The 27,108-nt window shown below is 41.6% G+C and overlaps 1 protein-coding gene across 1 annotated transcript in view; it reads left to right on the forward strand.

Moving 5' to 3' along the window:
- The first annotated feature begins 2,142 nt into the window (after window positions 1-2,142).
- Window positions 2,143-27,108, forward strand: part of ZNF143 (zinc finger protein 143) — a 38,155-nt gene continuing 13,189 nt past the window's right edge. Inside the window, exons 1-9 of the mRNA XM_006017671.3 lie at window positions 2,143-2,268; window positions 2,540-2,632; window positions 3,167-3,250; window positions 3,399-3,479; window positions 8,788-8,984; window positions 9,656-9,730; window positions 16,696-16,815; window positions 18,318-18,393; window positions 19,911-20,036. Of these exons, the coding sequence (XP_006017733.1) occupies window positions 2,157-2,268; window positions 2,540-2,632; window positions 3,167-3,250; window positions 3,399-3,479; window positions 8,788-8,984; window positions 9,656-9,730; window positions 16,696-16,815; window positions 18,318-18,393; window positions 19,911-20,036 (964 nt within the window). The 5' untranslated portion in view covers window positions 2,143-2,156. The remainder of the gene's footprint in view (window positions 2,269-2,539; window positions 2,633-3,166; window positions 3,251-3,398; window positions 3,480-8,787; window positions 8,985-9,655; window positions 9,731-16,695; window positions 16,816-18,317; window positions 18,394-19,910; window positions 20,037-27,108) is intronic.

Here is a 27,108-nt window from a genome sequence, read left to right on the forward strand (position 1 = left end):
GAAAGCAAAACTCATGTCACGTGTATGTGTTACAACACAGGGGGGTGAAAACTGCAGGGGTGGTGGCTCCTAGTGAGGTCACGAAGCCTGCCAAGTTTCAAGAAGATTGGTGCAGGGGTTTTGTGGGAACTGCACCTCAAGCTGCGGACAAGCAAAACTCGTGACATGGGTGCTTGTGCAACTGACTGTCTCTGTCTTGGGGCATTTGATTGTCTGTTTTGATTATTTCCTCTCCTTAGTTCAGGGGTAGGCAAAATACGGCCCGTGGGCCAGATCCGGCCTGTGAGGCCATTCTCTCCGGCCCATGGGGCCCCTAAAAAAAAATTGGAAAAGTATTATTTCTCTGCCCTTGGTTCCTGTCAAAAATGACAGAAGGCAGGGCAGTAGGACCCAGAGGAAGCCACATACCTACCAGCTAGGGCTGTGCCAGGCTTCAGACAGAGGTTCGGATCAGGAGAAGCTTTGGACGCTTTGGCATCTGAAGCAGCATGTCCGGATCGAAGCGCTGGCTTTGTTAGGCTTTCCAAAGCGGTTCAGTGGTTCAGAGTTTCTGAAGCACTTTGGAAAAGCTTCAGAGCCACTTCGGAGATCGGGCCATAGGGTATGATAGGGAAACAATTAAATATCTATAACTTCGTTGTTTTTTGTCTGATTTGGATGAAATTTGCAGGGATTGTAGTCTCTGCTGAGAGCATGAAGTCTGCCAAGTTTCAAGAAGATTGGTGCAGGAGTTTGGGGGAGAATTGTACCCCAAATTCTTGAAACCAAAACTCATGTCATGTGTATGTGTTACATCACATACGGGTGAAAACTGCAGGGGTGGTGGCCCTGGCTGAGGCCACAAAGCCTGCCAAGTTTCAAGAAGATCAGTTTAGGGGGTTGGGGGGAACTGCACCCCAAATTCTTAAAAGCAAAACTCATGTCACGCCTATGTGTCACACCACCCCTGCAGTTTTCACCCCCCTGTGATGTAACACATACATGTGACATGAGTTTTGCTTTCAAGAATTTGTGGTACAGTTCCCCCCAAACCCCTGCACCTATCTTCTTGACACTTGGCAGGCTTCATGCTCTCAGCAGGGGCTACCACCCTTGCAAGGTTCATCCAGATCAGACAAAAAATGACAAAGTTATAGATATTTCATTGTTTCCCCATTATACCCTATGGCCGGATCTCCAAAGCGGCTCTGAAGCTTTTCCGAAGTGCTTCAGAAGCTCTGAACCACTTCGGAAAGCCTAATGAAGCCAGCACTTCGATCTGGACATGGCTGCTTCGGATGCCGAAGCGTCCAAAGCTTCTCCTGATCTTGAGGTCTGTCTGAAGCCTCGCATAGCCCTGGCTGGTAGGTATGTGGTGGGTGTGGCAGGAGACAGCAAGAAAAGAAAGGAATATCTGACAATTAAAACAGGCAAATGGTACCAGGAGAACTACACAGAGTTCTGCCACAGAGTTGGTGGGGTCAGGATTCTGTGCAAAAAAAAGTGTAATTTAAGACCATATCGTAATAGACATGCCCCTGGTAGCTAAATTAAGGTTGCATAGGTAAGGTTAGTTATGGTACTTCCTAGGGTGCCTGTAGACATGCTTGTTCATATTCTAATTAGAATGCATCAGAGCAGACTTGATTAAGCCACTGGTAAGCAGCTGCTTGCACATATAGTCCTATAGGACTTCACTAAGACTTACATGATTTTCACAATTTGCTTCTAGTTACAGTTTACAACTTCATTCTTAATTTTGAACAGAAATTATAGTACAATGTGAACTATACCATTACTTATTAGATGAATAATTTCTATAATTTGTTTTAATACAGTTAGACACCTAAAATTCAGTAATTTCTACGTGATAAAATTCACAAAAATAAGTAGGTTAGCTAGCAATACTTGGCCATCTGATATAACTTTTCATCTTCTAAGCTCTTTGAGACATTGATCAATCACTGCATCATATCTCTGGGGCAGGTAAACCTAAATATCCATAATACACTAAGTAAAATTTTTGAGAGAGGATTTAAAAAAAAAATTCAGGATTTGTTTGCCATCTTATTGGGCAAGGAATAAGCACGTAATTTTTTATTTCTTGATGTTACTATTTATTGTTCAGCATCCAGTTTTTATTTTTTGTAAACTCCCCATTTCTTTCTAGGTAGACAATGTTACTAGCCCAGATAAATCGAGATTCTCAGGGAATGACTGAATTTTCTGGAGGAGGAATGGAGGCTCAGCATGTAACTCTCTGTTTGACAGAAGCAGTAGCTGTACAAGGTAACTATTCAGATTAACATATCTCCACTTCATTCTGCCTGTGAAATTTGGCATTTAAAAAACACATATATTGTTGTATATATGGGGGTAATTTAGCATACTGTACATATAAAATATATTGAAATAACTACATTTGTTTAGATAATTTGTTTGATTAATCTAAACTGCACTATAATTATACTTTAAATCATGCTATGTTTTTTAGCGAGCCTTACCATGTTTAAAGTGTCTGAACTTGACAATACTATAAAATAACTTTTTTTTCCAATAGATGGTGACAACTTAGAAAACATGGAGGGTGTAAGTTTGCAGGCAGTTACACTTGCTGATGGTTCCACTGCTTATATACAACACAATTCTAAAGGTAAGTACATGAGTAAAACTCAACCAACTTTTTGCTTTATTTATTGGCTTCCACGTTGTTTCTCTGTTTTAAGGAACCTGTGTCTGAGTTTAGATTATAAATTCTTAAAGACAGGGATTATTCCTTTTCATGGAGCCCCTGGCACAATGGGGCTCCAATTCCAATTGAAGTGCTACTAGAAAATAAATATTTACTACTACAGTTAATAGGAAGGAAGGGATTAATTAGTAAAATAAGCCATTAAGGAGTAAAGCAAAGTAATTAGCCTTTCTGTAGATTTCAACACTAAATACTACCAATGTACACATTAAGGGCCCATAGAAGTATATTTGTAATAACAATAAACATTTTCCACCTTCAGCATTTTTTATCCCAGGATGTCAAGCAGTTCACGTACATTAATATTGTACTTAGTATTTGTCAATACCATATTTTTATTCTATGAAACATTTCACTTCAGAGTACCAGCAGTGCATTTAAAATTGTGATATGTCATGTGGGATAATTTATATTGAATCTCTTGATGTATTCCAGATGGAAAATTAATGGACGGTCAGGTGATTCAACTAGAAGATGGCTCTGCTGCCTATGTTCAACATGTATCTATGCCCAAAAGCAGTAAGTGCATTAAAGCCAGAAATACATTTTAAAATATTAATTTGGCTGATATAACAATGATTTGAATGTAGTGTTTAATCTGTTTGTAAAGATTTAAAGCAAACTTATTTCTAAATATCTAAAATTATACCTTTTTCCCTTTGAACAGGGGACAGCCTTCGTTTGGAGGATGGGCAGGCAGTTCAGCTGGAAGATGGAACAACAGCATTTATTCATCATACTTCCAAAGGTAAGTCCTTTTTCAAAGTATGATTCATTGTATTAAAAAATATGTTGTAATTTCCTTCAAGAATACTATGCTGGTCAGTATGATTAGATTCTGAGCATATTTACAATATTGTGGATGACTTGGTACATTAAATCCTAGCTAGATTTTAAGTGTTAGCAAATGGAACTGCTGACCTGAGGCTGGTTCAGTTCCTTATTTGGAACATAGTGGTTCCCAATTGAGTAAAAATTGCTGTGGGTTTCTAGGGCTATTTTAGCTTTTCAATGCAGAGACATGCTGATTATGGAGAATTTAAACCCCAACATGAATTTCAGTAAAGATTGAATGTAATGCAAAAATGAGAGAGGCAGCTAGAGAAAGCAGATATCATTCAAATTAGAGTGTCTAAAGCAATCATTCTCAACCAGGGTGCTGCAACACCCTGGGGTGTTTTGAGATTCTTTAAATGGTACCTTGGGATGCCACACAGTGTCAGCAGCCTTAGTGTGTAAACATGATTCACATGATAACCTCTGAGATTTCAAAGAAGAATCCATAGGCTCAAAAACATTCTGACCTTTTGTGGTCTTTCTGTGTTCTTTGCAACAGAATTGGTTTATTATTTTTTTATAATCAAAAAAAGAGGAGGAGTGTGATGAGTGTTTGAAATGGAGTGCCGCTAAATTTAGAAAAATTATGGAAGGTCCTGGAGTCTAAAAGAGTTTGAGAATAGCTGTTCTAGAGATTGAATTCTCAGCCACAGAGTATTTAAAATATATGCTACTTTTTTAGAAGAATTCTCTGTGCAATAAGTCAAGTAAGCAAATTTATTTATTTCAGGTTTGAATGTTGACTTTTGGAGTAATTAACTACACTAGTTAGGAAATATTCTTATGCTTGACAAGAGTATAAGTGAATATTTCACTCTTAAACCTGTATGGTGCAGAATTATTTTGTAAGGATCAGCAAAGCTAAAAAAATAGAGAGAGAGAATATAAAGTAGATAATCTTAGAAGAGCCTCAGAAGTAATCTCATATTATACCATTACAGGACCCTCCCTTTAGAAATTTCTTTTGCAGGCACATTGTTTGAAAGAAAGAAAAAGTAAATGATTATCAACTATTAACTGATTTACTTTAATAAAGGTATTGAATACCCTAGGATCTTCTCTCTTATTTGTTGTCACATTTAAAAAATCATCATTCTGTATGCAGTCCACTTTCCTAATAAAGTACAAGGGCACAGATTAGACCAGTGGTTTTCAACATTTTTAGGCTTGAGGCACCCCTTGGAAAATGCCATCTCAGTTTTTACTATTTTTTTAACTACAGAAAAATAATAGAGCAATAATTCTGATGCAAAGAACTCCGAAAGACCACAACTGGTCAGAATGTTGTTGAGACTATGGATTTCTATTTGAAACCTCTGGGTTTAACCTGTGAATTATATTTGTACACCTAACAGTGCTAATATTATGTGGAGCCCTTAAATCTCAAGGCACTCCAGGGTGCTGGAGTCCACTGCTTGAGAATGACTGGATTAGAATATGTAGCTGCGAAGAAAGACTTGTAAACATGGACAAACTAGACTGAAATTTTGTTGGTTTCCAAAATCACTGAAGTTCATGGTGAAGTTCATAGTTGGTTTCCAAACTAGATTGAAGTTTTGTATTTGCATAAAGTAATGCAAAAGGAGGATAGTGGTGTCACTATTGCTACTTTCCCAAGACATATCAGAGTGAAAACTGATCAGAGGAGTTTCACTTTCTTTTTCCTGCAGAGAATCCTGAATCTGTTAAATTTTTTTTTGCTGCAGCTTTACAAAGCTGTAGTAAACAACAGTGACGGTTCTAGAGCAGTTTATTAGGAAGGAAAATGCAGTGGCTACCAGAAAGCTAGAGCCGTGCAGTACTCCTTTCACTCACACATCAATATTTAGGAGAATGAAGGGAGAACAGAAGGAAGAATTCTCCTTCCCCCATCTGTCAGCCAGCAATGATTGGGATAGAAGAACTGTAAAGTATCAAAATTGTACTAGCAAATATGGAACCTGCAAATAGGGGCCAAAGAGAGGAACTGGTAGGAATGCTAGTCCTCTGTTAGCAGTTTGGTTAGGGATGGTTGACTTTTTTCACAATATATAGTATTGTCTGGATTTTGCTTCTTGAGGCTGGAACACCTACCTAAAGGTTTATGGCTGATAGGAATGAACATTCGGTTTATAGTTTGGAGTAAAATTGCCACAACAAACTGTTTATGATAGTCCAAAGCCAAAAGGCTTATGATTTGTATATAGCTCATTGGGCTGGGCCTCAGCAGTCAACAGGATTTCAGGCCATGGTGACCCCACAGCTCAGCGCACTGTTCAGTATATGTGTGTACTCCAGATACCTCCCACAAAGGATCAATGTGCTAATTAGAACCCCCACTCATGAGCAGAACTAGGTGTTCTTGTCATGGGCTCTGGGATCCTCCAAAAATTTATATGCAGATGAGGCTCAGGGCAACTTAGTCTGGTTCCATTTTAGGGAGGGCAGGACCACAGTTATCATATGTGACAGACTGAGGGGCTGACAGAGGGATTGTGGATTAACTGTTTGGGGCCCTGTGTGGTGGTGATTGCCCGGCATTTAAGGCTGAAGAAACAGGAATCATTGGAAATGGGAGAGAAAGGCACAGCTGAGCTGTGAGAGTAAAGAAGTCTAAATGCATTCAGTGTAGCGGTAATGAGGACTGAGTGCAATGGGCACCTACCATATGTCTTCTTCAGATGGGCTGCACTAACTTATCCTTGTGGTAGGTTCTTATTAGTATGTTTTCCCGATAAGGGTCATGTGTTTTATAGACATGCTTGGTGCTGGCTACATTTAATCAACTTCATAGTTGGTTTTCATTGCTGAACACATGCTGCTTCTGGCAGCAGTGTATTTAATAAGGTTCCCTTGTATGTGAATGTAAGAGATGAGTAAATATGGAATTTTGAAATTTGATTATTGTTTTACTGGACTAAATACCGTAAAATTAATTTCATAGTATTCAACAAATATAACTTCTATTATTCAACCAGGTAACATATCAAGTGACGTTTTAAAATAAAATTAAGTAAAAACTTGTTTGATTGCCAGCTTGACTACATTATGTAATACACAGTATTCTTTGATTCCTTTTTATGACTTTGAGGGGAGTGACAACACAGGTATTTTCAACCTTAGTTAGAAGGTTTACTTCTTGGACTAGTATATGTTAGCTAAATTTTTCAGACTCTGCTAGTCTGTGTTATTTTCATGTATTGAAATTAATTAGTGTGATTGCTTATTGTGTACTCACAGAGTACTTCAGCTTCTGCATACCCTGGCACATGTGTAGTAATAAAGGTATTATATGCCTGTATTCAAAGTAATTATAAAATATCATGTTAGCCATTGAAAGGATGCTTGGGTTCTTAGGATTACAGGAATCAGATGTATATAAAAAACCTGTAACTGATGGTATTAACAAACAAGATAGATGAACAACTACATATTAGACCTAGCACATAGAAATGTCTATGTGTATTTGTAGGGGTTTAGGTTGTAGCCGTGTTGGTCTAAGGATATAGGCAGACAAGGTTCCTTGGGTGAATTTGATATCTTTTATTAGACCAACCCAAATGGTTGGAGAATAGTTATCAAGCAAGCTTTCGGGTTCAAAAACCCTTTGTCAGGCTAAGGAAGCTTCAGCAGTTGCTGTGTGCTCTTCCTGGATGGAATGAAAAGTAAATAAGCCAGGGGCTGGGCTGGGCTGGGCTGGGCTGGGCTGGGCTGGGCTGGGGAGTCATTGTAATCTGCCTGGCAACTGACTCCCCAGCCCAGCCCAGCCCCTGGCTTGTTTACTTTTCATTCCATCCAGGAAGAGCACACAGCAACTGCTGAAGCTTCCTTAGCCTGACGAAGGGTTTTTGAACCCGAAAGCTTGCTTAATAACTATTCTCCAACCATTTGGGTTGGTCTAATAAAAGATATCAAATTCACCCAAAGAACCTTGTCTGCCTATGTGTATTTGTGGATTTGGTCCTCTTTGCAAGTGAAGATTAGGCTTTGTGGCTTTTATAAAACTTCCTTGCCACTTTGATAAGTGGACAAAAATAAAATATTTTGCTAAGCTGTAGCTTGCAACAAATTCAACCCGTGTTCCTGATATCAATATTATAAGGCAGTGGTGCTTGATCTTTTGGTCCTGAGGGCCCCTGAGGGACACAGGGCTGATCCATGGGCTAGATTGCACCCCCTTGACTGACTTTCACATGCACAGATTGGGCCCCAGGACCCTGCATCACCTTTACCTGGCCCCCACAGGCCAGGATCAGGACCCTGGGATTCAGGCTACCCCCATGCATCAGGGTCAGGCCCTGCGGTCTTAACCCACCCTACATGCCCATTGCAGCATGCAGGGCCATGCTATCCAGCCCACATGGCTCCCCACGGGTCCAGAAATTTCACAGCAATTACTTTGGAACCAGCCACATGTGCAAAGTAGCTACCACACCATAAAAAGCTCCAACCAGCTATAAAGTTAAACCTCAGAAATGTATATTAACTTCATAGCTGGTTGTTATCAAGCTTTAATTTGCACATGTAGCAGAGGTCTATCCTGTGGCTGTGAGCCTCGTCAGCTGATGGGGCTCCCAGTTATAGGGATGCACCATGCCCAGCTGGGACTGGGAGTCTAGGAACTGAGGCGGGTGCAGATGCTGCAGATGCTGGGTTCCTACAGCGTGCCTGCCAGTGCCAGGACCCAGATGGGTTCCAGTAACCACAGAACATGGCTGTGACCTCCCAGCCCCAGAGGTGAATGGAGCCCCTGGGCTGAGAGATGCAGTTGCCAGGATTTCCAAGCTCCTGAAGTGCACAAAACCCCCACAACTGTGAGATCACAGCTGCTGCAGAGCTCCCCTGAGGCTGTGAAATCATCGCCACTGCGTGTCTGAGCCCCAGGGGTGCGTTGGGTGCCCTGCCACTGGGAGCCCCTCAGCTGAGGGGTCTGCCAACTGTGGGAGCTTGCCCAATCCGGGGCTCCCCCTGCACCAGCAGTAAGGTGAAATGGGATCTAATGTGCAATCCCACAATCTCATTTCCTGCCGTGCATGTGTGGCATGGCAGGAGGTACGATTGTGTGAATCGTGCATTAGATCCAATCACACCTTTACCTGCATGTGTAGAGAGGCCCCTGTTCTACTTGTACTTGCCAGTGGCCTTTTAATAGATTATGATTATTTCTCACGTTATATTTTTATATTGGTCAGTTGCAGGCACTGGTATTCATTGTCTGTCTTGTAATAATTATTTCCCAGACAGTTATGACCAGAGTGCATTACAGGCAGTCCAGCTGGAAGATGGAACCACTGCTTACATTCACCATACAGTTCAAATGCCACAATCAGATACCATCTTAGCTATTCAAGCTGATGGCACAGTGGCAGGTCTTCATACAGGAGATGCTGCCATTGACCCAGATACCATCAGTGCACTGGAGCAGTATGCAGCCAAGGTACATTAGAGTACATTTTGTCTGTCTATAGTGTCTTTAAGTAGCATCACTTTATAGAAATCCCATTTTAAACTAAGAAGTAAGATGTGAATTAGTTAGACAATGCATTCCTCAGCCTGGCAAAAAGGTGAAGTATCTGAGATGGCAGCTTCTTCATTAAGATACTTATTAAGAGTAGAGGGATCAGTGGTATTGAAAATGATCCTGCTATTAAGCAGGATAAGAGGAAAAGATGCACTTAAAAAAAACAAACATTGAAATAGGATGTATTCTAGAATGAATCAACTGAAGGGGCACCAGCAGGTCTGGGGGGGCTTTAATTTTAATCACGGATTTGGTGGGGTTTATCTCAGAGAATTTGCGATTTTTTTATTTTATTTTTTTTATCAGGGAAAACCAGGATCCCTGCTCATCAATATGACTTGGGAAGCTCAGAATTTTGCTTATTATGTAACGCTGTTATAACATGGGTTATATTTGTGGAATTTTACATTTCTTGCGAACTAACGTGTAGTATAGGAACTGAGTTCCAAGAGCAAAAAGAAAAACTGTGAAATGAATGGAAGTGTGAAATGAATGAGCCCACCATTCCTCAGCAATTCAGTCCTTCTTTGTTTTATGTACTGAGTAAAAACAACCACTAAATATTTTTGTTTTTTATATCCTTTTAGGTGTCTATTGATGGAAGTGAAAGTGTTACTGGCACAGGAATGATAGGTGAAAATGAACAAGATAAAAAAATGCAGGTATGTTATACAATACCATGCATTTGGATTGCCCATATATTTACTTTCTTTGTCCCCTTTATGCCCAATATTTTTTTTACAACAGAAGTCATCTACAGTCATTGTCTTCATAACAGCTAGAACGAGAACAATTATTTAGCTCTGAACTATTCTAGCTCCAGGTCTGTGAAGATAGGCTGTATTTCTTCCTTTGCACAAGAGTAAGTAAGTCACAGGATTAACACATTTACATAATGTTTTAATTTTTGTCTTGAAAACTACTAAGTTAAAAAACTTGGGTTTTCTTAATAGAACTCTTTTAGTTGGCTGGGATCCAGCAGTATTGCAGATGATAAAAGTTGTGACCCTTTTCTTTAGGGGGCAGTGTATATGCCTCCAAGCACTCTCCCCAGTCACTCTTGTAGTGTTCCATTCCTTTGTCAGAGGATTCCAGTTCTCTCTCAGATTTGGCGAAGGGACCAGTAGATGAGACTGTTACTCCTAATTAACCCTTAAAGAAGCAGCACAGAATTTCAAGTTTCCTTGAAAAAAAACAAGTTCCTGGCCTTCTTAGTGCTACTTTAATTTTAAAAACTTTTCGAAAAGGCAGGTCTTCAAAAATCCTGAGGACAGTGGGAGAACCCAGACAAAAATTATGAAGCCAGAGCCCAGAACTAGATTCTACACCGATGCATGGCATGCCAGAATCTGGTGGGGATATTATCTTTCTGTTTTCATGCTTTTTTGTTAAAGAATAAGACAAAGGGGAAAGTTGTTTTTGAACTTTTAAGAGTCAAGAGAAGGGATCCTAGTTTTTCATGGGGGAAAAAAAACAAAAACATCTCAATTTAAAAAGTATAAATATCTGCATTTTTCCCTGACCCTCCCCCCACCCCAGTGCTGATTGGCCAGAGGCAAAAACTGCAGCAAAAATAAAAGAACAGAAATGGCGCCGCTCGCTGTGCAACACTGCTGCATTTTAGGTAGGTAGCAGGAGACTGTTGAATCCAGGTTTTTCCACGGCAAATGGAAAACTGGAATCCCTGGTCATGAGTAAAAGAAATAAAAATAGAGAGATTCATAATAACAACACAGAAGATATGCGGGGGGGGACCAAAATCTTTCTTGCCAAATCAAAAAAGGTTTTGTTTTTCCTTTTTTACATGATTTATGGGATCATGATTTAAATATGCCGGAGAATTCCTTGTTAAGGAGAAATGTCTAGACTGTTCCCATGAAAGCAGAATTTCAGGCTATCGTCTGAGGAGGTCTTTCAAATACTCTGTAAATTCTTTGGAAAGCCAGGTTGGTCCAGATGGACTTAGAACTGAATCTCATTTGGCAGAAAACTTGATTAAAATTACTCAAGATTTTGTCCCACAAAGTAAAAAGAAAATTTCTGCACAGAGAGAGAAATGTGATACTGTAAGTATAATAGATTACATCAGATTGTCTACTGCCATGAACTCAACTCTTCCGCTGTTCAGGACTGGAGTGCAAAGAGCCCTTTCTACTTCTCTGATGCATCCTTGGCAGAAACATCTCAAAAGTCCTTATTGTAGCTGCAGAGGGTTGTCACTCACGCACCATCTAACTCCAGTGCTCTAGATCTCTTCTTTCCTGCCCTCTGGCACAAAGTATCTATAAACCTTGCTGACAACTGACAGCAGATTTCAGAGCACGACATGTATGAAACCATTTTATGAACATAAATGACAAATTGTTATGCTAAAGTCATATCTGACCATGAATAAGAATGCACGTGCAGCTGAATAATATTCTGCCATGTTATTTTCTCCTTGAGAGCTCCTTCATAAAGAAGAGTGAATCAGGGCAGTTGATTTTCAAAAGCAAATTGGAGTAAAGGATGGATGCTGAAAACAATTTAATATACTACCTTACTTCTCATTCTCTGAAGAGCCCTTACTTAATTTGGTTGTACTTTTTTGTGGTATCATTTGTAAGGTGTCTAATTTGGTTATATCTTAGCACCAACATTTTCAAATATTTTAGGGGAGCAGTGTCCTATCTGTGGCCCTTGAGGCTCTCATAGGCAACTGTGTGAAAAAGAAAATTTGTATTTGGTTGTGAATTTAGGGTTACCATATTTCCAGGTCCAAAAAAGGGGACACCTGTTGGGGGAGGGGTGGGGGCAGAGTGACCTGCCCCTGCCCATTCTGTTGCCCCTCACTGACAAGCCACACCCCCCATCCCTGCTGCTGCCCCTCACTCCGAACCCACTGACCCCCGCCCCGCCAGTGCCCCCCACTCCCAAACAGCAGTACCCTGCCCCCCACCCCTTGCTGGTGCCCCTCACTCCTGACCCCCAGCTCCTTGGTGCTGCCAGTGCCCTGAACACCCAACCCAGTCACCTGTCCTGTCCCCTGTGCCCCTCACTCCTGACCTGCAGCCCCCTGTGCCCCAGCCCTGCCAGTGCCCCTCACTTCCGACTTGCAGCCCCCTGCCCTGCCCTCATCCCTGCGGATGCCCCTCAACTCCCAACCCCCCAGCCCTGCTGCCCAAGCAGCTCCCTCATTGCGCGCGCCCGCATGCGCTCTCTCTCTCTCTCTCTCATTGGTTTGGCGGAGCCCGCACAAGGAGCACATAACCCCTGACAGCCAATCAACTTGCCCACTGTTCCCAGCCCCAAGCAGCCAGCCTGGGAGAGCAGAAAACCCAGACATTTGCTCTTATTTTAAAAACCCACCCAGACGCAGCACAGGGGTCCAAAAAAAAGGACATGTCTGGGAAACCTGGACGTATGGTAACCCTAATTGAAGTACATTCTCTAAGTTATCCCTTACATTTTTTAAATTCGAGTTTTTGAATCAGACCTATCATTGTATGGAGGAGGTAAGAGCACAACCCTTCTCAGCTCCTTCCCATCACTTCCACAGGAGCAGCTTTTATGTAAGCCAACGTGCTCTGAGAAGTAGCCCCTATTGCAGTTGCACAAAATTCCTCTGCTTGCCTTCTGCTACATCAGAGGAAGAAGGAGAGAATAGCTGTATAGGTAACTAAGATTGTCCATAGACATGTTATTGGAATGTACTCCAAAAAAGAAAATGGATATTGACGCTTCTTCTTGCTTTGCCATTGGAAACAAGTATACTCCCCTATCAGAATGCGAAAGCCCCAGGGAGAGCAGGATACGAACTTGACTGGAACTGCCTGAATGTAACAGAAAACCTGTTAGAGTAAAGAAAAGAAACTACAATCATCATCCAATCACAAGTCCTTCATTGGTGCGAAATGTGTCTGGTTCCAGTTTGTACACAGACTGGGTGTGGCCCAGGAGGAAGCATATGCCAGTTTAGCTGAGCCAGACCTCCGTGTACTCTGACCTCTTCTCATGTATAGCATGCCTCAGGGTTGTAGTTCTCAACCTTTTTAGACTTCAAAACGCCCCTCGTTAGCCTAAAAAATGCCTCGCTGGAATGAAGGCACCTCTTGTAGCTTTCACTCGTCTTTTCACCATAGAAAAATATTAGAACCATTTCTCCCATTGCAAAGAACTCAGGAAAATCAAAAGTCAGAAATGTTTTTGACACTATGGATTATCTGTTTATCTTGTGAATCATGTGCAGATGTATGAAGGCCTAACAGTGCCAATTTTGTGCAGCACCCTTAAAAGGATCTCACAGTACTCCAGTGTGTCATGGCACCCTCCTTGAGAATCACTGCCTTAGGGGATCTTTACTTGAACATCTAGAATCGCTATTCAGTTTTGGAAATCTTGACCTGAATTTCCTTTAGATTCAGGCATGTTTTCTCTCAGGGATAATAATTTTCATAATAATTTTAAGGTCTTCATAAGAATCTGTATCTTCTGCTTTACCTTTAGTATTAAATAAGTATATATACTGCTTTTTCTCAGTCTTCTGTAACACAAGAACAGAACAGATGTCATACTGCGGAACAGTCATAAGGTTAAGTTTCACGCCATAGAAGAACACAAAACCTCCTTGTAAATCCTAACATGAATTGTATGCGTGAGAACAAAAGAATAGATATAAGCAAATGAATCTCTAATGCTATAAATGCTTTTCTTTTCAAGCAGAAGATGCCCATCTGCTTGCAAGAATAATGTACTTGAAATACACGCACATGCACATACACACACACCCCCTTTATAGATTTCTTTGTCACCCCTATTGTTCCTCTCCTGTGTTACAACTATAAACTGTGTTTGGATGTACATATGGCTATGCTCTCCTTTGCAGTTACCTTTTTACTTCAATTTAAGGCTACTTTGAGGGAAGAAGTTTCATGTTACAAAATTATCATTATTTTCAGTGTTTCTCTGATATCAATTCTAGTGCTCTAGTTTCCTGTTTTCTTTAGAGATGATAATCTTCCAAAGATGTTTGCATAAGAACGTAATTTGTCTTTTTGCATGATAATTAGTGCTAAATCCTTGGTATTCTTCAATTTAATCAGTTTGTGTGCATCTCGCTGCATGTATTATGGGAAGGCAGGTACTTTCTTGGATTGTAATTTAATTAGGCAACCACATCATTTCTAACTTGATTCTAATGATACTCTGGGGGAGAGTTATTTTCAAATGTTTACATTTATTATAAGTTCTTTCTCATCTATATCCCTGTAAATCCTTTAATAATGTACAGGTCTTAATCTTTGTTTGAAGAATACAGTTCATCACATTAGCAGAATTATTGCTTATGTATCTAATTAAAGGTGTTTCTGAATACTCACAGCTCAATTTGCCTGACATCTTGAATCGGCAACAAGTATGCATATTTTATCTGCTGCAGTGATGTGAAAGTAACAATGAAATATGGGTTTACAAATATACTACCAGTTTGACTTAAGGTTAAATACTTCCTGTTGGTGCTACTCTGTATGGCAGTCAAATGAAAAGGTATTCTCTTAAGTGCACTTTGCACTGGAAATAGTGGTCATCTACTAAGGTCATGAAACTGGATGCACAATTTCTCTTTGTAATATACATGTTATATAGTAAGTGTTTATTACAGATTTTATAATAAGTGATATGCAGGCTGCAGGTCCAAGAGTAATAATAATTACTGGGGGGGCGTTATTTACAAGGTTCTATATGCTCACTGATTCAGGAGAAACTCGTGTGCTGAAAACTGAAGTTGAAGTATGTCAGGTCCCACTCAGATACCCTATTCAACTCTGAAGCCTGGGTCTTAAGAACAGTCTTAGGTTAACTGGGAGCATCTTAACCAAAGATTCCTTAAGAAAGGTTCTAGAGGAAATAATTTGAAATACATAGTCCTGTATTTTAGGAGAAATGCTCTTGGCCAGCAATTGGACCCATCTAAAAAGAACTTGGTTTAGTGAGTTAAGTGAGTTATAGTGAGTTACCATACCAACATTTTTATATCTATTCATTTTGGACTGTATGGCTGCTTACAGAAGTGGAAAAAAACAAAACAGTGCTTTACTTTCAGCTTGGTGCACCCCTGCCCTGAGCACAGCACATGCCCAGAAGAGGCATCACATTACAGTAAAATCCCTTTTATTCGGCATTCTGCTAACCGGAATACTCTGTTAACTGGCATCGCACCACCCTGTGCTGCCATGTGCAAGCCATGTGCAACCACCCTGCGCCACTGCCACCATTTACCATCCTGCACTGCCACCGCAAGCTCCCCTTCCCCACCACTCTGATATTTTTAGATATCCAGAATTCTAATATTATAAAAGCCTAAGCCTATCATCTGTCCGTAACACTTTATTCGCACTCTGATTCGCTGACAGAAACAGCCAGTCAGAGTGCTCCAAACATGGGGGAGCGCCACCATAATTCCGAAGCTGCACCGAGGACTGGACAAAGGGTGGGGGAACTGCTGACCGTGGCTCCCCCACCCTGCTCCCTGCAAGAGGCAGAACAGCAGCAGCATCGGGCGTTAGGTGGCAGCACTCCATCCCAGCCCCCTCCCTCTGCCCCCCCGTCATTCTTGATGGGCAATTGGCTAGTTTTTACATAACCAGCACCCAGCATTCCCCACTCATGCTGAATAACAGAGATTTTACTGTAGTTTGACTTGGCTCATCCAGTGTCTGTATAGGTTGGGCACTTCAGTAGAGTTTTTTGGTGCTTTTCTCTAATAGTTGATTGAATCAGCTATTGGAGAAAAGCACCAAAAAGCCCCACCGAAGCACCCAATCTTTACAGATACTGGGAAGCCGGGTCAAAGTAACGTGCTTCCTCTTCCAGTAAAGCGCTGCTTTTTTTCTACATCTGTCAGCAGCCTATCTGACTTTCTTGAGTTGGGCTTTGAAAGGCTATTGTTATCTAGATGCTGTTGCAGTGTTCTTTGGTTACTTCAAAAAATTGTACAACAGGTATCCTCAAATGACTTGCAGCCAAGAAGGTCTAGTTAGTTTTGTTTGTTAATTGTAGATAGTTAATCAATGTCATGTTTTTGTCCTTATGCAATAATTTGTTGCCGCAAGATTTGTTACAAATACTGCTGGGGAAGGTTTAGGTCACTATATTAATGGAAATACATTTTTTTAAAAGTCTATGTGAATTAATATTGGGTTGTACAAAACTTCCTAGAGTTTTTATTTGTTTTTTTAAGTGAGCTGAGGTTGAATTCAGGTCACCTGATATTTAATGTTTTATTTTAAAAGGCAAATTGGGAGTATTACTTTAAAAAGTAATGGAAAATGAAACTCAAAGGGCATTTCAAAGACAGAATTCAGAGGAATGTAGACTGCAAGAAAAGAATCAGTGAATGCAGGAATTCTTTAACTTACATCAAATTGGCTGTGTATTTTTAAACCTATTAATATTTCATTGTCAGTTCAGCATCACTTCAGAAGATACAAATATGCATATTTGTTGTTGACTGGAGTTGTCAGGCAAATCAAGCTGCCAGTGTTCAGAAGCACCTTTAATCAGGATAAACACTTTTGAAAACAAGATTTGTCCAACTGATTAGAATCATGACTAAATTCATTTTAATATCATGGTATTTGTTTTATCCTAGATTGTCTTGCAAGGTCATGGCACAAGAGTGACTGCTAAATCTCAGCAGAGTGGAGAGAAAGCTTTTCGCTGTGAATATGATGGCTGTGGGAAACTGTACACAACAGCTCATCATCTTAAGGTAAGAAGTCTTAATGAGTATCTGGTGCTTTGTAAATCTTCCTTAAAAGTATCTGAGCAAAAATAATGGAAGTGTGCATTAAGTCAGGCACAGTGGCATTATTTTATCATAAAATATAGTACACTGAAATCTCTATCAGTTAGTAGTCTGTCTGCCCCAAGTGCTCAGTTTGTCCAACGTATTATGTAATGAAACTTTTGAGGTTTTCGGATCCTGATTTTGAGAAACGCTGCATAGAGCATGTATGGAACAAAAATCATTACAGCTGAGTACAGGAAAGATCATCAGAAAAGAAGGTTGAACAAAGTTTATTCTTCTGATTGTCAAGGCATGATGGAAACAGATGTACAGCATTTTATATTAGGCTCATGTGTTGGCAACATCACAGAGAGTATCTTTTTTCATCAAAATAACCAATAGTATTCGAAAGCTAAAATGAGATTTATTTGACAGTGCAATTCACATGTATACATAATACAGCAGAGTTTCCCATCTTGTGATGTATAACATTACTCTATTGAAATGTCTAATTCTTTAGAGTGATCAAATATTTGAAACAAAAATCTGGAACATCTGTTCTTTTCTGCCTCCCCACTCCCTTGTTCCCTGTCTTAATCTAGGGCTCAGCTCTGATACCGGGAAAGTGTAGAGAAATGTCTGGGTTAATTGCTTTCAGGTGGAGGCAGGGTACAGTTGGATTCCGTTCCAGTGTGACACAGTCTAGAGCAGTGGTTCTCAACTTTTTCAGACTCAAGGTACCTCTCATTAGACTTGAGGCACCCTTTGGAAAATGCCAGCTGTGAGTTTTCAGTCAATTTTTGACCACAGAAGATATTAATAGAACAGTTCTTCTGTTATAAAGAACTCAGAAAGACCATGACAGGGTGGAATTTTTTTAATACTGGATTCCTGAGTTTATCATGTGAATCAGGTTTGTAAACCTAACAGTGCTAACATTGTATAGCACCTTGTGGCACCCTTGAAGGCATCCTCACAGCACCCCAAGGTGTCATAGCATCCTGGTTGAGACTTACCGGTCTAGAGGCAGTTAGTCTCTGACTCTGTGTGGGTCTAATGCTGTGGTGGAAGGCTGGCCAGATGTCTCATGCAGTGTGGAATATCACTAAGAGAGGTTGTGGGGGTTGAGAGATGGTTAGGGTGGAGAGTGGACTTTGAGGCACATATACAATCACTCAGATTGCTGTCAGTTTCACTGTTTTGCCTATTTGATGGCTGGCCTGCGCATGTTTACAGAAACCTGTTTCTGTAAAACTGACCAGAGCTATTAGATCAGAAAGCGAAAACAAACATTATTAATTCTCAGTATATGTTGTCATCCTACTTCTTTAAATCTGCATCTCTAGTTAAGTAAGGATGCTTCTGGAAGACTAAATTCCAGAAGGAAAAATGGAACTGCTAGTGTCTGAGAATGAAATAATTTTTGTATTGGAGAAATCAAGTAACAGCTTTATTATAATGGTGTGTTGGATATTTTTTAACAGGTGCATGAAAGGTCACACACAGGAGATAGACCATATCAGTGTGAACATCCTGGCTGTGGCAAAGCTTTTGCAACAGGTAATATTGGTGGAGTGTCTTCTTCTGTCTGTCTCTTATGTAAGAAGTAAGGTCAATAATGTAGTTTTTAAACTGCTGTGCCAAAGCACTTCTTGTCATTAATTTATGTATGAGAATTGTATAGAAACGGACATATTTTCAGCTAATGCTCTTTGGTGAAGATGAAATGAGGACTATGGAAAAGAAAGGTATTTGAATGCAGCTGAAGCGGGAATGTAATGAAACAGAGAGGAAGAAACAGGAAAATGTGCAATCTAGCATTCTGTTATCAGTTTTATGCTATGAACAGAAATTTCTAATGTGAAACAAAAGTAACCACACTAATGAGGTAAAAATATCAAGGCTCAACTAGCTGTCTACACATAAGGGTATCTAAGTCTCTGATCACCAGGGATTGTGGTTTTCTCTGTTTAATTCTCTGAGTTAAAAATCCCAAATTCTCTGATTAAAAACTCCAAAATCCACATTTTCCATGATTAAAATGACACACCACTATATATATAGGTGTCAGTTGAACACAATGCTTTATTGATATATTTACAATTTTAAAGCAATTTGGAAGCCTACCAGTGCCTCAATTATTATAATAAAATTAATTCTAAATACCTATAAATTTTGGCATATGATATTCGGGTTTTTTATTATGGAAAATCAGAGTTCCCCCTACCCGCTTTGCTCCCCAGGATGAGGGTCCAGCTGTGGCTGCTCCCCCTGTTGCTTTGTGGTGCTGAGCAGCCCTGTTATATGCCAGTCCCCTGCCCCAGTGTGTGGGTAGTGTCCCTTTCCCCACCACATGACCTGTGCCCCTCCTCCCACCCCCTCTTGCCCCCCCTCCACATAAACTTACTGGGAGGGAGCTGCTCTCATAGATTCATAGATTGTAAGGGGCTGGAAGGGACCTTGCAAAGTCATCAGGTTCAGCCCCCCTGCGCTAACAGGAAAGACAACTGGGGTCAGCTGACCCCAGCAAGGTGACCATCCAGTATCCTCTTGAAGATTTCCAGGATAGGTGATTGCACCACCCAGAGATGATCCGAGCAGGGTGCGGGGCCCAGGGCAAATCAGCCTGTGTGGGGTCCTGCCCCCAGACACAAGGAAGTTGGCAGCAGATTCGGTGGTCGGGGAGTGGGTGGGGATGCCAAGCAGCTGGACATGAAGCTGGCAGCAGCACAGAGTCACCGCGGCCGCTCCAGCCGGCTCCACAGGGCCCCCCAAAGCATAGGGCCCAGGGTGGTCTCCCTGATTCGCCCCCCACTTCCCCCCTCCAGGACAGCCCTGGCATCACCTGTTCACCGCTGCCTGGCTGCCATGTGCATGTGCGTGCACACACATGGTGCCCCCTGCCTGATCAGCCTCCTCCCACTCCCCATGGCCCTTTGCAGGCTTTTTGTGTGATATGATACTTTCTGACTGATATATTTTCAATCATACAGTATTGTAATATCTAAGTTTTGGGTTTTCCTTTCTGTTCTGTTTTCTTCTGTTCCTTCCTTCTTACTGTTAAAACTGTCTTCAAGGCTATGGATTAAAAAGTCATGTCCGAACACATACTGGGGAGAAGCCCTATAGATGTACAGAGGAGAACTGCACTAAGTCGTTCAAGACCTCTGGAGACCTGCAGAAACATATCCGAACCCACACAGGTATGAGGAGCATTTACAACAGCCATGCTCTTTCTTATTTTCTGAATTGTTTTGTCTAGATTTTTATTTCAGATGCATTAAAAAAATCCTCTTCTGCTTTCTCCATGAAATGGTCACTTGAAAAACAATGAAAATCAAGTCTAGACAACAGCTCCTATCCTCATGCAAACCCTCTGTGCGTGCATGTACTAGCATCCATCATCCCTCTTTTTATTTGAATAGGGATTGTCAATAGCCTGCATGCACTCCTTTGCTTCTGAGATCTACAACAATAAAAGGGACATTAATTAGACCTGCACCAAGACATTGGTTCATACATCGGCACTGATTAAAGCAAAATTAACATTATCGGCAATTGGCTTTTTTTGGCTGATGTGGCCGATAATGTCGCTGATAAATGCTGCATGCGTGTGCGCAGCCCGGCAGCTTGGAGAGCAGTGTCCAGCTGGTAAGTCTGTGGGGGAAAATGGGTGGGGCAGGGGCAGATTGAGGCTCCCACGGTGAGGCAGGGAGTAGGGGTAGGGCTGGAACAGGGGCAGGTGCTGCCCAGCTGGGGCAGGGCAGGGTGCACGGCAGAGCCACGAATGGCTCATCCAGGGTGGTGGTGGGGGGAGGGCAGCTCCCACTGCTGGCGCACCCTGGGGGAAGCACGGAGGTGCATGTTCCCTTGGATCTGTGCGGGGCAAGGGCAGGCTGCCACTAGGATTGCGGGTGGTGCCAAGATCTTCTCAGTGGGAGAAGCTAGGCTGGGGTTGTGTGCATGGTGGGCAGCAGTGGTGCTGGGAGGAGGAACTACAGGGTGGGCTACAGCCACCCTAAAATTTGCAGTAGCCCCCCTCCCCAAACCATCTCCTCCCAGTGCCACCGCCACCCACCCTGCGCACAGCTGTGGCCCAGCTCCTCCCCTGCCCGCCAAGAAGATCCTGGCACCACCTCTGACTCCAGCCCACTGCGGTAGCCCAGGTGGCATATGCCCTCCATGACTCCCACAGGGAGCATCAGTGGTGGGAGCCACCCGCTTCCTGCCCCATGCCCCCAGACAAACTGTTCGTAGCTGTCTCGCGCCCCACCCCGCCCTGCCCCAGCTGGGCAGCGCATGCCCCAAACCCTCTCCCTCCCTCACCATGGGGGCCTCAATCTGCCCCCCCCCGCACTCCTTCCCTCCCCTTGCCCCTTTTCCCCCACAGACTTACCAGCTGGACACTGCTCTCCAAGATGCTGGGCTGCCTATTGGCAATCTGATCAGTATCGGCTGATATGACTTGTTAATAATCGGCCATCGGTATTGGCCCAAATATCCAACATTAATTTAAAAATATGCAGCAAAAATTGCTACCTAAGCCCAGCTCATCAGTGTCTCACACTTGCTTGTTTCCCCTTTCAAAATACCCTTGAAGAATGATAGGAGTGTCTGACAGTAAATAGGGAGGGAAGGGGCTGTAGCAGGGAAGAGGTTGAGGGGAGGCAGAGAGCAAGGGAGCTACCTGCCCCCTTCCCCCCATTTATTTTCCATGCTGTAGCAGTTGGAGGGGGATAAATTCAAGGCAAATCTTCAATAATTTGATTCTATCCCTGGAAAATTCAAACAAATTTATAAATGTTCCATATTTAAAATCTAATTACCTTACTATCAGGGTCATCTTATATATGAGAAAATATGGTAGGAATGTACTCTGTTAAAATTTAGCTGATGGTTTTGAGGAGTTGAACTAACAATATGTGACCAGCTGTCTCCCTAAATACCACTGGAAGTGTTGCACTGACCATCAGTAATTCACTGATCGTAGGTTTGGAACTTCTGCCATAGAGGTTTGGTGTGTGCTCTAGGATGCTGTGCTAGGAATTATGAATGGTGCAGCAATGCTCAATAATAATTGCACTGCATTGTGTGTGTGGCTGGAGGTTGCAACACTGCAATTTTTAACGTAGGCATGTCCAGAGTTCCTCAACCCTCTCAATAAACACTGAACTTTTTCTTTTCCTCTCCCCTAATGACAGTTCCAGCACCTACCTAGCAACCCCTCTCCACATTAGTCCAAGTTGATTTTTCTTTTCCTACTTCTAGTTCTTTTCTAGACCCTCTTTCTTATTGCAACTAGTCTAATCTTCCAGTCTTGCATCAGGCATGTTGAGAAACATCTTGCATTGAAAAGTTTGTCTAAGTTTATTCTAAACATGCATTTAGTCTAATAAAAGATATTACGCCCAAACAATCCTTGTCTCTTGCATAATTCTTAGAACATCTAACACTACCGCTTGCATAAGGTATTCTAGCCCTTCCCTAAACACACACTTTTTTTAGTGCCTGATGCAGTCAGTTTCAAAACTAAGCAGAGAGGTTGATAACATGGAGGTTGTTATCTTTAGGTATCTGTGATGGTTTCTGGTAGCTGGAAGGGCCATAGGTCTTGTTCAGGGAAAGGGGAAAGATCTCTAATGTACTCTCTGTTTCTGTTGTTAGAGTTCTCCTCAGCCACCTAGACTAGCTAATCCAGGAGACTCTGTTATCAGTTTTTAAAGCAGCTATGTTCTGCCACAGTTAGATTAGAAACACAAAGGGCTGGGTTCACAAACAGGTTGTGTGACATTCCTGCAGGCGTCCTTTAATTTAAATTAAAAAGACGGACTTTAAGGGAAATCTGTTGCTGGGTGGGTCTAACTCCAACTTTCCTTTTTATTCTACCTGTAACCTGATGTGGGTTGTTCAAGGAAGGATTATAGGCACCATGGCAACGCCACATCAAGGCATGTGTGCTTAAAAACTGCACATATTCTTTTGGCAGTAAACTGACAAACTTTTCTGGAACAGCTGCTCTAAGGAGTGAAATACAATTTCCTCTGCCAAAAAGTGAACTGCTTTGGAGTTCTGTGAGAGATAATTATTTCTTAGAGCTTTATTTATTTTACTTCTGTCTTTAGAGTGCTTAATTTTTACTTATGGGATGAATCAGTTCCTTCAAAAGTTCTCCAAGTCTTTTCTGTGGCAAAAATAACAAGTTGGATAGCACTTAGTACAAACAAATGTGAAAATACAACACAACAGCATGTAAGGAAGCTGGTATTTTTTAAGGGTATCAAAAGAGATCAGTGTGGTCTTTAAAATAGGCTAATATAAATTACAAAGCAGAGGTCATGTTCATTATTTATTGTGTATCTTTCTGGTAGCATTATATTGCAAATGAGTTTGACAGTAGAAGTTTACTATCCTGAAGTGCTGTGTTTAAAGTGGACAACAGATTAAAAAGGACAGCCATGTTGGTACTTAATTTGTCATTAGTGGACTGAAGAAATAAACTAAAATTTCAGGTTTTTTATCTTGAAAAGGTGCTTTCTTCACTTTTTAAAATGAAGTTCAACTAATATAAAAATGATGATCCATGTGATACCAGTTATAGGCTCATTTTTGGCACTACAGCTGATGAATGTCTGAAGTATATGAAGCACTTACATTTCACAATGACTTTTAAAAATAAGAACAGTGTATATGTTTGCTCCATTTGAGTATTGAACCTCCTTGTCCCATAAGAATCATAGAATCATGAGGTCAGTACTTGACACCATGGAAAGGTAAAAGTTCAACTTCAGGGATTTGCCATCACCACTTCTTCAAGATTGGCTCTGGATTAGTCAATACCCAGTGGACCAATTGTACTCATCCTATGTACCACCATGTTGGGGTGAGTGGGATCCACAATTAAATGCATCAGGAAGCTGGTCTTCACCACATTTGAGGAAGAGATCACTCTCTTTGCCAACATCTCTGGTAGCCAGATCATCTGTGTAAGAGCACCGTGGGAACCAAATGTAGTGGAGGGGCAACACCAGCACCCTTTGTTACCACCAAAGAAACTTTACAGAAAGGTATCCTTGTAGGGGGAGTCCAAGGATTCTAGATCATTCCAGGATCTCCTTGTGAGGATTGTTGAGACTCTGGAGATGAAGTCGGTGTAAATAAGGTCCTGGTATGAGGACTTTTGCCTGTTTCAGGTCTTGCCATAGGTGAATTTATCTTGTGTAACCAAACCTTTTTCATTTTGCTAAGAGAGGAGCTATTCTGCAAATTTTTTTTTCTTGCTAAAAGTATAGAATAAGCACTTTATTTCAGAAATCAGCAGGTCAGATATCCAGAATCATAACAATCACTAATGATGAAACTGCCACAAGCTATTGCTATGTAAGAAAAGCTGCATTTTTTTCTGCCTGGAACACCGGATATAACACAAATTTTAGGAAAGATAATGTCAGCAATCCTTTCAGACCCTGTTTTCACATTCACACAATTTTCCTTGTGTGGAAGGCAAAAGACCCCTTGGCTGATCAATTTATAAGCCCCTGCAGGCCACACCAGTGGGGGCCACATGCCATGCCAGTGCTCCCCCCCAACCCCCCATTGTACTGCACAAGCACAATTTCCGCCCCCCCAATGCACTGTGCTGGTGCAGTACCCTGTGAATGTGGCCCTGGTTCCCTCACACGATCCCAGACTCACCCTCAGCTCTCCACGCTGCCTCACTGGCCTGCCCCATAGGGCAAAGGCAGGAAGGGGCAGCTGGAGGAAAGAGGAGATTCCAGCTGCTGTTACAACCACAGCTATGTGGGGAGTGAGAGCTGGATGAGAGCCTGCAGGCTGCACATTAATCTTCTGGGGCCACATGCAGACTATGAAGGATTATGTGTGGTCAGCCCTGCCTCAGAAGAAACAAGATTAACCAATCACCACAGAAATACCAAATTAGCAAGGAACCATGTTATAAAAGTGAAGTGCCCCACTGGGAAATTGGGAGGAACTGTCCATGACCCAGAAGTCATTTACACCTTCCCTTCCAGGGGGTGTAAATACGTTCTTTGTTCTTATTCCTAGACATAACTGTATCCTCATGCCACCTTGATTGAATAATGCCCAGCTCTTGGGCTTGGCTTTCCAATAAAGAAGTGATTTTCTTCGCTGAGAAGACAGTTGTGCTTTAATCTGCTTTTAATTTTAATTAGCTTTTAATCAAGAAAACCTGTCATAGGTCAAAATGGTGAGGGTCTTGCCCTAATTCCAAGTTCATGCCCTTCCCAACAATGGATATCGGAAAAATCTCACAAGGTATTTGACATTTCTGTCAGTTTTTTGCTCAGCAGGATTGCTCTTCCCATAAATGAGGGTCTGTTTGATCTAGCTAAATCCCTTTAGCTGGACTTCAGTCACAATAATGCCTACTGAGATATCAGGCAGACAAGGTTCCTTGGGTGAATTTGATATCTTTTATTAGACCAACCCAAATGGTTGGAGAATAGTTATTAAGCAAGCTTTCGGGTTCAACAACCCTTCGTCAGGCTCAGGAAGCTGCCTATCAAGTATTTCTATTTTCACTTCAATCCCAACTGTACTAGAGAGATGGCAGTTGAGTGCATTTGGGGGAAAATTATACTCTACCTTTATATAGCTGCATGTCACCAATGCCAGGCCTTACAATGAGTGGTTTCCTAACCAGGGTGACACCTTGGGAAAGTTCCACATGATGGCATTTATAATTAAAGATCAGCTTCTTGGAATTTTATGCCCCAGACCATATTTCAACTGCACCATTCAATCCCAGACTGCTCTAAATCAAGCAACCTCAATATCAAGCCAAGAAGAAAGCAAAATATAAAGGAGGTTGCTAACCCCTTTTCTTCTTTAGTAATGCAGCACATCATCAAATGTGACAGGACATTTGGGAGCACTGCCTTCAGAAGCTGTTCACCAGGTTTGATCTGTCAAAATATCAGACAGCAGGGTGTTATCGATCATAACTGTGGCCATTTCAATCACATCCTCTCTTTACTGCCATACTTGTGTTCCTTCTCTTTCCCTTCTCTTGCCCTCTTCAGCAGAGGCATAACAATGCAGCTGAATGCCCAGGGCAGTTGTGACATGGGGGTAGTGGCATCTTCCGGCTGCTGCTGTGCTGCCAGGATAATTGTGTGGCCATGGTGGCAGTGTTTGTTTTTTTCCACCGCTCCCAAGTTGGTGCCTGGGGCAGCTGCTCTGATTAGCATGCCATAATTATGCTACTGCTCTTCAGGTATCTTTCTTGTATAAATCTTCTTCAATCAGAAATGATTCATTGCTTCATCTTTGAGTCCAAAGGAGATTCATCCAGTGTTGCAAGGAGAAGAGGCTTGTACGCCTGTTTTGTTTTGTTTTGTTTTTTATTATGAAGAAAGAGCTTGCTGGGGCCATTAAATGCAGAAGGGTTATCTCCTCCTGCTCCTCCCACCTGCCAGATATAATGCTTAACAGGAACAGATTGAGGTCTTTGCCTGAACCATGTGCAGATGCAAGGTACATGGCTTCACAACGATCTGAAGCTATGTGAAGCTATGTAGCCATCAGACTAATTTGTATAATGTTCCTGTATGTGATAAATAACATATGCAGTATACCAAACAAACAAACAAAGACATTCTGAATCCCTTCTCTGCCAAGAAGCTATCAAGCTCTAGAAATGGTGTCATCAATATGGGATGACCCCACTGGCTCTACACCTCAGCAGTGATTTCTGAAACAGATATGCACTAACCAAATCATGAATGTTTTTCTGGAAAGATCTATCCAATCCATTGATCCAATGTTCTATCAGTGGGAGACTCCCAGGACATATTTCTTTGCTACAAAAGACCAGATTAAATGCCTGTACATCTGCTCATGGTGAGATGTGATCCAAGACTTATAACCAAGTACTTTTCTTTTGCTGCAGAATTCCTTGAATTCTTGAATTCCTATGTGCCTTTCCACTAATTCTAATTATCCCTTATGCAGTATTTAAGATTAGGCCATACAAAAGTATTGTTATCACAATAGCCATTATTGGTGGAGACAGTTTTGGCAGGACACTTGGCTGCAGATGTCCAGATGGCCTCCCCTGTCTTATGGCTCTTGTTGATATAATGTTCCAGAGCCAGTGACAGATTTTATGTCCAGATCTACAGTTGTTGCATACTAGCTTGTTTCAGTACTGGTGATAAACACTGCTTCATACAGATTCTGAAAATTCTCATTCAAAACAGGTAACCTTCCAGTTAGAAGACTAATTTGTCCAAC

This window comes from Alligator sinensis, unplaced genomic scaffold (assembly GCF_000455745.1).
Source record: "Alligator sinensis unplaced genomic scaffold, ASM45574v1 scaffold755_2, whole genome shotgun sequence".
NCBI lineage: Eukaryota > Metazoa > Chordata > Crocodylia > Alligatoridae > Alligator > Alligator sinensis.